The sequence below is a fragment of the Chelon labrosus genome (genome assembly GCF_963514085.1).
Source record: "Chelon labrosus genome assembly, chromosome: 23".
In the NCBI taxonomy this organism is placed as follows: Eukaryota; Metazoa; Chordata; class Actinopteri; order Mugiliformes; family Mugilidae; genus Chelon; species Chelon labrosus.
In genome coordinates this window covers 470,663-484,238 of record NC_140356.1, presented here as the reverse complement: position 1 = coordinate 484,238, position 13,576 = coordinate 470,663, and the positions used below count along the sequence as shown (strand labels likewise).

Genomic DNA, 13,576 nt, shown 5'->3' with positions numbered 1-13,576 from the left:
ATAATGTGGACCTCAGCTGAAGCTGATGACTGCTCCAGTCAGCTCAGCGAATGCCGCTTAATAAAGGCAAAGATTGTATTGCTCCCACAGGAGCCACACAAGTACTTGCACTCCAGCCCTTGCTTGCCATCTATCATCCTTGAATTTGGATGGGTGACAACAATTTCCTGCTATTTCCAGCCACAGAACTAAAGAAAAGAAATCCACCAGCCGTGGATGATTTTCTAGCCATGTCACATAAAACCATTATACAATTGGACATATCCCTTGAGTCTCCTGAGTTTCCCTTTGAAGGACAGGCAAATCAATAATGATGATGGGAAGTGCAGAGAAAACTGGTCATTGATGAAAAAAATAGTTCCACGACATGCTCGCTTAAATAGAAAATATAACTATCTGATATGGTTCATTAATTCAACTGACAGCTAAACATTTTATGATACACATCTGAATGTTGAAGTCTTTCTAAGGTTACCATTGTCTCAAAATTGTGGTGAAAGTTAGATACATTTAACACACAAACAACACACTCATCTAAGACTTCCAGTGCCGTTTAAATGTTTTTACATCCTTCATAATTTTCTACATTTCTGCATAAAAATTGCTCTAGAGCAATGATATGGAATGTTATTTGGACTGGATAGGTGTGATCATGTGATAACAAGAAGAGGAAAGGTTTGTCAGGGGATTGGACTACCAGAAGACAACATACCAGATGTTGACAACTACAAGTACTTTGAAATCCTACCAGTGGCTGGAAAAGGCTGGACTGAAAGACAGCACAAGAGGCGCTAATCATCGCAGCACAGCAACAGGCTCTGAGTACAAGATCAATAGAGGTTGAGATCTACAACATCAGGAGTGACTCTAGGTACAGGCTGTGCAAAGATGCCCCTGAGACAATCCAGAACATAACGGCAGGGTGCAAAATGCTAGCAGACATACATGGAACACCATATCCAACACTATATTATATTGGATTTCCTATACCATTAAGAATTTGTATATTATGAATATTTAAACTTATTACAGTGCATATAACGATGACTATATTACTCTGACAGATGGAAAACAAGATCATTTGAAGGTGGTGAGACTGTTGCCTGAGGGTTACAGTTTTTCTACCTTTGTAGAACATTCCTTATTTATTATGTATGTAAAACACACATCAGGAACGTTTTGGGGAAAATTCTCTAGAGGGTTCTCAAGTAATGTTCAAGTAATATTCCAAAATGAACATTTATACTTACACAGCCTGTTGTGCAATGAGTTTATGTAATCAGAGGAAAAGCAAGCATCATAAATCCCTTTTTATTTGAAGTCTTACTGATCAATTCGCTGAATGGGTAGTTGAAGTAAGTCCTCTAGCTTCTGGTTGTTGAACTCTGGCCGGGCTTCCTGTAGTTTCTTAAAATGTCTGAAGGCCTTGTTTTTTTTCAGCTGGATCTAAGAAAACACATAAACACTGAGATGTTAGATTCGATGCAGTGATATTTCTGAGGTACAGTGAGCATTTTCCTGGGTAGATAAGACAAAAGGAAAATATTAAAGGAGATGCACAAATCAGTTTTCATGGACTTCTTGTCCTGGCGGGTAGAAAGGGTTTTAATATAATGTTTGGTTTCATTCTCAAACTATGTCAGTTTGCTGGAGAATCAGTACACACTGTACAGGGCTTGATCCGTATTCAGTAATCAATATAATCAGTCAGTTTTTCAGTGGACCCTAACAATATTGTCTTTGCGACTTCAGATGTTGCAAGCATGAAATAGATTGAGCATGTGCAAAAAATGGAGCCAGGTAGAATAAGTATTCTTTTGAATTCATAATAAAACTACATCACAAATTAAATTAGATTTGCCACTTTAAAACGTGGTTCTACCATGACGTGAAGTAAATAGGTGTGTCAGTATAGCCATACTGGCATTTTTGGAATTGACTGTAATTAATAATCAAAAAAACACACACTGTCTTTGGACTGAAAACAGTGTAACAAATGGGAATGCACTGGACAGTGTCTCAGCGTGGATTAAAATGTTATCATATCATACGTCAGAATACGTCAGAATACGTCAGAAAGTCTGACAGAGTTGTGGTAGCCATAAGGAAATACAGTGACCCTACCCCAAGCACTTTGTTGGCATTATAGATGTTATCCACATATGTGTTGTAGTGGTGCAAATGTGAACAGAACTGTTCTAGGCCGTTCCCAAAGTACCCATTCTCCAAATGGATCAGTAGAGATCTGGGGGAGAAAATGTTACAAAGATTTAACTTATTTAAATCACAATTACAATCACAATCACAATTTGAAAGCAATTTAAAACTTTATTAGAAACTTAAGCTTTGCAAGGGAACGGGCATTTTAGGGCTTAATTAACAATTAATATGAGTTGGCCAAATACAGGAATTTAACCTAATATTTGGTATCAAGCTTTAGCCATCATTGCTTCAAACTGTCGAACAAGTGGTTCATCACTAGCCTAGAAGCCAGCCCAAAATTCCACAGCCAACAAAGTTGGGGAAAAGTTGGCCTGTATGGTTCATTCATAAAAGAAGCACGTGAACCATGTCATCCGAGTTCTATGGAGTTGAACTTGTTTACAACAGTTGCCTCTGTTTGTTTGCAGTACTATCCATCTGTGTGGTTAGGATTTTTTTTTCTGTTTTCCTCAATCTCAGTTGAAACACACCCCTTAATAAAATCAAAATGGTGTGTTATAATATTCTGATTAATATTAATATTCAAATTCTGGCATTATTTAAATATACACAGTTGAATGCTTTAGACACAAGGGCATGATGAGTAATTTCTAGGGATGCACCGAATATTCAGCCACCGAAAATATTCGTCTGAAAGACTTTTATCGCCGAAACAACGCGGCCGAAACAGGATGTTGTGATGACGCAAGCAACAACCGCAGCCAGCACGGGCATGTCTGCCACGTGGACGTAGCCTATTTCAATATATAAAGTATTATTATAAAGTATTATATAAATATTATATAAAGACCCACTGACAGCGATTTGCAAAACGTGTGATGCTGAAATTTCAAGAGGGGTGCATCTGCAAAGAATTTCTCCATGTCGGGTTTAATTTATCACCTGAAATTCAAACATTCAAGCAAGGAAGTTTCCCAGTGATGGAGCCGGTGCCCATTAAGTCGATCGCGATCGACTAGATCGCGAAGGCAGTGTGGGTAGATGGCATGCCATTGGAAAAAATAAATAATAGTCTAATCATTTATCTGCTGCACTTCCAAAACAAACAGCAAGACAAACGTTCATCTTTTTGTTTTGTTTTTATTGTGACATGTCCGTTCAGCGGCACACATCCACAGCCTGCACAACTTCAATTAAGACTACCTTCTTTCTTAAAGGGACAGCGTTATTTTCCTAAAGGTGCAGTGCACCAATCAATGCTGATTTCCAGCTGCAAAAGCTTCTGCTCCATTATTATTTAATGTACACATGAGTGGAGTCAAGTTAAACATTTTATTTTGAATTTAATTAAATTTTATATTGTGCATTGTTGGAATGTGCTAAATAAATATTTTCATAAATTTGTAATTGATTTGCTCTTTGAAAATTTACTATAAATTTATACAATTGCAATGCCTTGATTTTAGTGAGGTTAGTAAACAGTCATAGCCCTAAATGCAATGGTACTAATAACTGTCATAATAATTTCTTTCGGTGTTTCGGTTTCGGGGTTTCGGCCAATACTTTTCATTTTTCGGTATATCCCTAGTGATTTCACTTATCTAACATTAAAATATGTCATTGATACTCAATAAAATGTAGGAGCATTGTTTGATGAGCACTGTTTAACTGACTGTCCCTGTTTACTATAGGAATTTTGAGAACTGTCAACATTAGATTACAGTAGCTAGCATTGCTCCGAAGATGCTGAAGTGACTAGAAGCCAATAGAATAGCTTAAAAAAAAATAAAAAATGAATCAATAATTATCAATATCGACTGATATGAAACACTTATATCGTGATACATTTTTCAGCCATATCGCCCAGCCCTACTCTACATGGGGAGTTCATGGATTTCCTGTGGTAACAATAATGCTCTTTATTCCTGATATGATCTGAGGTAATTACTACCTGGAAGAACAATGACTCCTGCTAATGGTGCAGATAAGAACTATGGTTTGGTAAACTGAGAGTTTATCTAGACTGCATCCTTACACAAGACATACACACCAGCATCCCCAATGAACAGATATTCTTTAAATTATTCAGAGAATACTTACTGGTTTGCAGAATGAATGGCTTTAATTGTACTGAAGATGCTTTCTCTAATGTCCTGCTTCAAGGTTCCTTTAGCCTTCAAGATTTCCACAAAGAACTGGGAGAAACAACAGAGCAGAGGGAGATAAATTTATGTTATTTCTCAGTTATTTCTCTCTTGACTTAAATAGGTAGAGCTCACAGTAGGTAGAGTGGGTTGTCCACAAACCAGAGGGTTAGTGGTTCAATCCCGGCAATGTGCAACGTGCTGAAGTGTCTTTGAGCAAGACACTGAACCCCCAGTTTCTCCCAGAACAGGTGAATGTGTGTGTGCTTGTGTGAGAGAATGGGTAGATGTGTCATTGTGACTGTAAAGCGCTTTGAATACCAAAAGGTAAAGGTGCTATATAAAAACAAGACGGACATACTGTCATGTGGTGTCAGGCCTATCATTGTACCAGACTGGCAAGAAAGGGGAATGTTCAGCAAAGGTTAATGGTAAAAACAAGAATAAAAACACTAAATTGAAGAAACATTAAAGAAACCATGTGTGATTGTAGGAATGGATTACATAAGGATGTCAAGAGGAAATGTAGCGTAACTTTAAGTTTTAACTTTCTTTAACAATGGTTATAAAACTCTATAACTGTGTAACATGCAGGTTAAAGGTGACTGATACATCCAACTGTGCCAAGAGGCATGTTGCTAACTAATAGCTTATGGTTTCTGCATTATGTTTAGTGTATTGACTTCATTTCTACAGGCGTTGTTAACAAGTGAGGGTAAAGTTTAACAGTATCCGTAGTTGTGACGTCTTATACCCCTGGTATCTAAAGTATTATATAAAAGTACTCAGTATAAATAATAATCGATCCATCACTGCAAAGTAAAAAAATGAAAATCTATGTTATCAATGTTCTGTCACTCCGGTATTCCTAACTGCTACAGTACATTAGAGATGTAACATTCACGAATGCACCGATTGTTCTGACCGGCTCTTTACAACAAGCGATGGGAACTGAGTCGAGGTTGTGAGCCATTTGATATGCAAATACTGCATGACAACATTTGAGCTGTCCATACTGCCTTCACGTGAGTGTCTTACTACGCTGTGTTCTCAAGAAAGAGGAGGACACGCTTTATTTGAAGGGAATGGCTGGTGACTCAAAAAGACAAAATGAGCCAAAGAAAACTCAGCAGATTTGAATGCACTTTTGTGACGACAAAAACGGTAAAGCAAAGTGGAATGTTTTCCGTAATATTATAGTGTTGGTGATATACTGCTGAGCAAAGCTGCCAAGCAATTGACCGGTCAACGCAAATATCTTCACCAAATTTTCGAATTTATCTAGAATCAGTATTTCACAATAATTCAAACTCAGGTAGCCCACCAAAAGAATATATATTGATGGGAAGTCTAAGTTTGAATGATCCTGATCTGACCCTATCGTCCTCCCAGTGGTTAATTCCCAGTTAAAATTTGTTACCATCATAAAAATGAATAAACGGCTCTTTGAAAGGAATGGATCCACAAGATCTGTCTCCCTTCAAAGGGCCGTAAAGTCCATCTCTACAGTACATACAGTGGTGACAAGTTCCAGCTGTTGGCAATAATGTTGCTCCGTCCGCACCAACTGTTTGGCTGTTCGACTGCGTTTTGTCTCCCAGCGGTCTCTTTGCTCCTGGATATTGCTGCACCCAAGGGTACTTAATGGATGAGGGGAGAAACTCATGGTCACAGTGATGAGGAGGACCCTGCAGAAACACAAGCAATCAAATAAGCATAAGCTTGCTATTTGTTCTATCTCTCTTATATCTCTTTTGTAATTATTGAAAAACGAACTTTAATCAATACGCATGTCATAGCTATATATAAAGTATAACTTCAAGCACAGGTTTCAGCCACTCCATCCACTGCATGATTTTGAAAAATGCTTAAAAGAAAAAAAAAATAAATGCTTTCTCAGACATTCACGCCCCCCAGGAGGAAGACTGTTGGGCATGAATGTGTGAGAAAGGAATTTCTCAGCGTCATTCTTTTATTATATAGAGTCTCTTAAAAGTCAGCCTTCAGAATTGTTAACACTGCCTAAAAATGACACAAAACATCAGTGGATTTTCACACAAGTCCTGAAAGTAGTCAAACGAATGAAACAAAAATATGATACTTGTATATTTGTTTAGTCAAGAGAATGATCCAACATTATAGCCAACTATAAAATAGTTTGTTGCAAAAGTAAATGCACTTCAAAGATAAGAAGTTAAGTTCAAGCCATAATTAGAGTCAATCTGTTCAGAAGTTTGTCCAGCTCAGGTGTCGCTTAGTGCCCCGTTTTTCAGATATTCAGTCTGAACTTCACAGCATATGTTTGTGGGAGTGTAGGGCTACAATTTGCACTGATAAAGGAGCTCTCTGAGTACCTCAGCAAAAGAGTGGATGCTGATCATCAGGATGCAAAGGGTTACAAGGTCATCTCTAAAGAGTTTGCAATCTACGAAGACACAGTCAGAAACAGTGAACAAATGGAGTAGATTTAAGACTACTGTTACCCTCCACGGGAGTGGTCAAACTACAGTGATCACCCTAAAGCGCCAGCATTCCTTCGCATGAGAAACAGTACTATATCATCATAAAATTTATTTTAGCATAGTCTGTGTACAGCATTGGAGCGATACAAGGCTTACCTTCAGGTAACGTCTACACTTTCAATCCAGGCGCTCTTTTCAAAGTTGAGCTTCCTGCTTCCGGGTTGCATTGTTTACGCGCCGCTGATTGAGCCGCTGCTCAATGAAAGGGGTGGGGCAAGTAGACGTACAGGAAACTGGTCTGACGCCAACTTTGAATAGGATACAGTCAATGATAGGAACAGTTCATTGGCAGCGAGTGATGATATATCACAAGTCCGAACAAGAACACACTCACATACATAACTTTCCCCATCTTTTCCCAGGGATTCCCTGGATCCATCTGACCCAGTGTCTCCACCCAACCAGTATAGCCTACTGACTCAAACTGTGGACTTCACTGCTAATGCAACCTTACCTAACCATCATTCCCAAACTTAAGGAAGGACGAAAAAGTCAGTGGATGTTAAAGTAATAGTAATCTTTTCTACATTATTGCATATTGCATTTTTTTTTTTTTTATTGCATTTTTTTTGCATATTTCATGTTATCTTTCTGGCTGTCTCGGATATCTGCACATTAAGAGCCGGAAATTTGTGTCCTTCACATGATGTGACAGTCATTCTGCAAGTTAGGCCTACTCAACAGATCAAATGTGTCTTTAACAGTAACATTGATGCATATTATTTGGTAGGATTCTTCCCAATTTTATTGTGTTTGGTATTATAATAATCTGCCCCGAAACAGCTCTGCGCAAATTCGACAAATTCAGCGTGTTTTACCTCAAGGCAATGGAAGCATAAGGCATGCTGGAGAACACAGACAACGGGTCCAAATACTTACCTGAGGATAGGGAGAAAAAATTGAAATCATCAATTATCATCACAAGTATAAGAACTCTTCTTCTTCTGTGTATGTTTCATACACGTCAGGGACTCCATAATTGAGTTTGTTTAAAATAAATATAAATCAAGATCGACATGTTTTGTAATTCATCTTTTGTGGAGTCCCTCTCACCTCAGTCCTCAAGTATTGGATAGCAAGGTGAGAATTATTCAACACATAAGGAGACAAGGCTATCCTAGACAGAAGTGTTACTTTAAAAAAAAAAGACTGCAAGACCAAGAGATATCAAATAGAATGGCCCAAAACCAGAAAAAAAAGTCACTTCAAAATAAATAGGTCTCTTTTCCACAGGAGTTTAGCACTTGTATTGTGGAATCCCATTATCTAGCTGCGCTGATGGGGCCAAATGCTTCGTTCATGTTAATTATAGTGTCAAGTGATGACTCTTGAGCCATGCTTCTGAGATGCTCAAAAGTGCATGATTGTATCAGTTCAACTTGTGATGTCTCTGGGGTTATCCGACAATTGGGGAAATTGTCTTTTGTCTACATTTAACAGCCTTGGTTAAAACTCTTAAGTCAGTGTTGGAAACCTTAAACTCCACATCCCACTCCTGCTTTCTAAAGAAACAGTTATGTGCTCCTTAAAGAAAAATGACCATTTGGCCTTGGTAGCAAAAAAAAGTAATTACATGGAAACAAACAGCTGCAGAAAATTGAGTGCCTCTCAAGTGGTGGAGGACCATTGAAACAGTCACGTGTTTGCAAAATGCAGCTGTCATGTCCGCAATTACACAAAGCACTGAATGACAGGGTTTTTATGTGTGTCCATGAGGACTGCTCCTAATTGTGGGTCAAGGACACACTCAAAAACTGTTGCTCAAGCACCAAACTGCATATTGGGACTGTATTGAACTGTCAGATAGTCATGGTCTGGGCACTGCAAAAAGCTCCATCACATAAAACACAATGCAAAGCCCTTTTTGCACTTCACTCCTTTAAATCTGCAAACACAAGAGGTGTCTGATACTTTATTCAAGGTTGTTGTAGTGTGATGGTTGTATCCCTTCCTATATTGCAAAAGATACTGTCAACACATGTTTATGAGGGAATTTAAATAAGACAAACACTAACACAAGCACAAACTGTGTCAAAAGATGAGCCATGCACAAAATGGGAAATTTCACAACAATGTGCGGGCACTTAGCATACCATACATAATATATAACAATATAAAAAATCTATACACAATATTTACACTGCCATACAGTTATTGAATGTTTAAATGAAATTAAATTGCAGTGAAATTAAATAAAACAAATTACACTGACCAAAAAAACTACCATGTGCAAAATGTGTCATAGCCCTATTTGTCATAGCCCTATTTGCACGGGAGCAGTTATGTCTCTGCTACTTTCCGCTTCATTCCACTGCATGTCAGAGGACATTTTACTAGTCCCGTGCGAATAGGGCTATTAACAGTAAGTCCAGTGTCATCTGTCACACACAGATGGGAGTTGTATAGACTGATGGCTTGAGAGAAAAGAGTGCTGACCACAACAGACTGGTAAAAGATTTCCAGCATCTTGCTGCACACACTGAAGGACCTCAGCTTCCTCAGTTGGCGGTAAGGTTGTCCCAGGTATTTGTACTCCTCCACCATCTCCACATCCCTACCAAGGATGCTGAGGGGCAGAGGAGCTGTTCCCTTTCTCCTGAAATCTATCAACATCTCTTTGGTCCACATTAAGCAGCAGGTGATTTCTTCCAGTCCACTCCACAAATCAGTCCACCAGCCCTCTATACTCCTCCTCCTCCTGTCCACCACTTATGCACCCTACAAGTACAAAGTCCTCAGAAAACTTCTGTAAGTGAGTTGAGTTATACTGAAAGTAAATAGTAGTTTAGAATAGACAATAGTCAGACAATAGTCTTGTTTTTATATTGCACTTTTTTACCTATTGGTACTCAAAGCGTTTTTACAGTCACAGCGAAACCCTACTCTAACCATTCACTTACACATTCACACACCTGTGCCAAGCACTGGGTTCACTGTCTTTAGCTGCCTGCACAAGGTGCATGAATAGCAGAACAAAAAAGAAAAGAGGACTGAATATCAGTATTTTAAATAAAGAAACTGCTTAAGATTAAAAATTAGTGACTGTATAAAAGATAACAAGAATGGTGAAGAAGATTTGTGGGACTTGGTCAGAGAATGAGACTAATCTCTAGTTCGACATACTTAAATAGGATGAAAAGGGTAAAATATGACCTACAGAAAACTGAAGATAATTGGAGATACAACTATCAAAAGATCAAATAAAGAAGCGTCAAACACAATAAAAAATATTTATATAAAAAAACTAATGCTACAAGGCAGAGCACAAACAAAATATGGATTTAAAGATTAAGTGGTAAAATGTGATATTTATTTTAATCTTGGCAGGTAATGATGATGAGACTGTTGGCAGTGGTTGGTTGTGGCAGGCATATTGTGTGTGTATATAGTGCTTTTCTACCTATTGGTACTCAAAGTGCGACACATGTCTACACTTTTGTTCACACAAGTGCACACACATTCATGCGCCTGTCAAGGACACTTCAGTATGATCCATAAATATCTGACTTGGCCCTCTCAGACACATTCCACATTTATTTAGATTAGAAGTGACTTTACTGAGTGAACAATAAAAACTTATTGCATGATGTACACAAACAATATGACAGTCTTTGACAATTAGCCCTAGCCATGATGTCATCAGGAGCTGAGTGAGGAAAGGTAAGCCTGTGCACAGAATAGGATAACCCGTTTTAACAGGTTAGACACAGGAATGTTTCATAGGTATTCATGGGTTTCTGTCTGGATCAAACAACTGATAACAAACAGTATTGAGCAAGGTCCTAAGTATAGACAGCATACTATGCAGAAGAGAAAGTTTAATGGGCCTTCAACAATTGAGAACAGGAGGAGATGCCTTAGGGCCAGTTGTTCAAAGGTAATCTGATCGGATTTTGGTTATCAGATTGGATCAAATCTTGAAAATGGGTTGTTCAAAAGGGAAAGAAGGATTTTGAAATCGGATTAGATCACGGAATCCAACCCTAGTTTTAATCTGGATCAAACCTTCAGTTTGTGTTGTTCAAAACTTTTCAGAAGGATTTGGATAACTTTGATCCAAAAAACAGGATTATCCTGATCCCAACAGGGTTTAGGATTTCAAGGTGGATTTCAGGAAGAAAATGTAGTAAAACTTTAAAATTGGTCAAATAATACATTTGTATCATTTAGTGTACATACTTTTATTCATATTTTGCACTTGACTTCTTCAACTGTTACAGTGATAAAGTAAATAAAGTAGACATAGGCTACCAATTAAGCGGTATAGTAAAGTAAAAATAAAATAAAAATAAAAATTATCTTGTCCCCATGAAATAATCCCCCAAACAGATTTCAATAACAAACAAAAATAATATTTTTATATTTAAAATAATATAATGTTTCTGTCATTCATCACTGTATATTAATTTTAAAGAAACAATCATCAGAGATGAACCTGTCAAAAATAATTTCTAACAATTGCCCTGTATGTGCACACATACTTGGCCATTAAAGCTGATTCTGATTCTGACTCTGATTACTAGACGTCCTGTCAGTCCCTCATTCTGACAGAACGCCAGAGGTTGGTCTGGTTCTTCAACAGGCTCAGGTGCATCATCAACATCATCACAGAGAGGGACATTGTGCCTGGTAGTGATGTTGTGTATTTGTTTGTTTATTTGTTTTTTATTTGTTGTGGCTCAGATGAGGGGTCATCATTGTGTTTTGTCTCAAAATAAGAAACACTTAAAGTGTTGGTTCTTCTACCTGTTGTTCTTTACATAGCTGGTAGCCCACATTGTGATATGCTGTCCCATTTAGAGCACTGGTAATCCGGATTTGGTAATCTTGAAAACTGTGTATCTGGATCAGGGTGATCCAATCCAGTGTTGCTTGGAACAACCGGCATGAAAATAAGATGGATTACCTGATCCTGGATAGCAAAGAATGGGATTTCCAAATCCTGATAATTTTGATCCAGATTAACTTTTTTGAACAACTGGCCCGTAGAGATGCTATTTAACCTTTATGGGGTAAGGAACCATATAGGGTAACTTCATTTTAAATTGTGTCCCCGTGGCTCTCAGTGTGACTGAGAAGTATGTGGTTTTCACCCAGCCAATCAGTGAAGATCAGACCCCGGATGATGTCATCTGACCTGGATAACGTCATTTCTGAGCTGCGCGCACCCACGACGGTCGGCTTGTTTACCTGTAATTTGCTACTGCTATGGTTCGTCCACAACCTCAGAATCGGAGAAATATTCAGCCATGTTGCAAAAAACTAGCAGTAGCAAATTACAGGTAAACAAGCCGACCGTCGCGGGTGCGCGCGCCGTCCAGGTCAGAAGACAAGTGCAAATGAAACAAAAGTGATATTGGTGAGTAAACGATGGTATTTTATGCTAGAAATAAGGTCCGGGTTGTAAATAACTGTAGTCCCCCTTTAAAGTCATATGAAATGTTTCTGTGTCACCTGTAGCGTCCCCTGTAGATGTAATATCACGCAACTTGATGGGCATCTGCACAATATTTTATGGATTGTGCATGCCAAATTTCATGAAGTTAGCTATTGCAGTTTTTGAGATATTGAAATGTTGCACAAAAGTTGGGGTGCTTGTACAGAATCATATTATTATCAATGATATAAAGTTTGATTAGGGCTGGGCGATATGGCTGAAAAATGTATCACAATATAAGTGTTTCTTATCAGTCGATATCAATAATTATTGATTTGTTTTTTTAACCTATTCTACCCAGACTTCTCAACTGTGCTGAGCAGGAGCATGTCCTTCACTAAATGATATGCCATCTCATCCGTTATTTCTTCATATCACTTTGATGTTTTGTCGTATATTGCTGCCTGTACCTCTTGATCAGAGGTTGCGCTAGACGTTTTTGTTGTCTGTCATTTTGACTGACAGGGTCATAAAAATCCAGTCATAACCCATTTTTACCCGTTTTTTTTTTTTTTTTTAAATGATAACAATGACATAATCAGTAGCATTTAATTTTCATTCATTTTAATTAATATTCAGTAGCGGTGGAAAAAAAGATTCAGCTCATATAACCGGCCATCAAAGACGACTCAAGAATCATGAATCTAGACGTCTATTTAACCGGGTCAGTTGAATCCTACCATGTTTGATTAATATATAAATGGCACCATTCAAACATCTTACATCTCACTCGGCAGAGAAACAAAACGTACCACCCGACTTGACCACTAGTAAACTCAGTCACTTACGCACAATACGCAGAGAAATGAAACTTAACCGACTCATAACTAGTAGTGTAAAACCCAGATCTTTTGAGGGATTCAGATCAATCTGAATCACTCACTGATATGAGCTGGTTTTGCGAGTCACTTGAGTCACTTGAGTCACTTGACCCAAAATGGCCCGGTTGTGAAAGAAAGTGTTTCCAGTACAATCACTCGAGACATAATAAAGCATTATTACAGTTACCTGTTATTGCCATTTATCAGTTGTGATATAGCCACTGAAAATCATATCAAGTATCTTACATAAGCCTAAACCTAAAGCACAAAATATGCGGATCCGCTATAATAACATGTTACCTTATTGGAACATTTTACTCTCTTAGTGCAGGCTTACATGTAGTTCCAAGAATTTCCAAAAGAAGACTGGGAGTCAGAACCCCTCAGAAATCAAGGTTCACTCATGTGAAACCAGCTCAGTTTAGATTCGGTAGGCAGACGCCCTGTCTACCAAGGTTAGGCTTTCCTTTATTTATAAAGTTTATGGTT

At 38.1% G+C, this 13,576-nt stretch overlaps 1 protein-coding gene across 2 annotated transcripts in view; it reads right to left on the bottom strand.

The window, feature by feature from the left end:
* Window positions 1-7,236, bottom strand: part of arhgef39 (Rho guanine nucleotide exchange factor (GEF) 39) — a 36,659-nt gene extending 29,423 nt beyond the window's left edge. For both annotated transcript variants that reach the window (XM_084573739.1, XM_084573740.1), the window contains exons 1-5: window positions 6,926-7,236; window positions 5,824-5,995; window positions 4,264-4,358; window positions 2,125-2,245; window positions 1,328-1,446 (exon numbers count right to left, since the gene is read on the bottom strand). In XM_084573739.1, coding sequence (XP_084429865.1) covers window positions 1,328-1,446; window positions 2,125-2,245; window positions 4,264-4,358; window positions 5,824-5,973 — 485 coding nt within the window. In that variant the 5' untranslated portion in view covers window positions 5,974-5,995; window positions 6,926-7,236. The remainder of the gene's footprint in view (window positions 1-1,327; window positions 1,447-2,124; window positions 2,246-4,263; window positions 4,359-5,823; window positions 5,996-6,925) is intronic.
* Window positions 7,237-13,576: the final 6,340 nt, after the last annotated feature.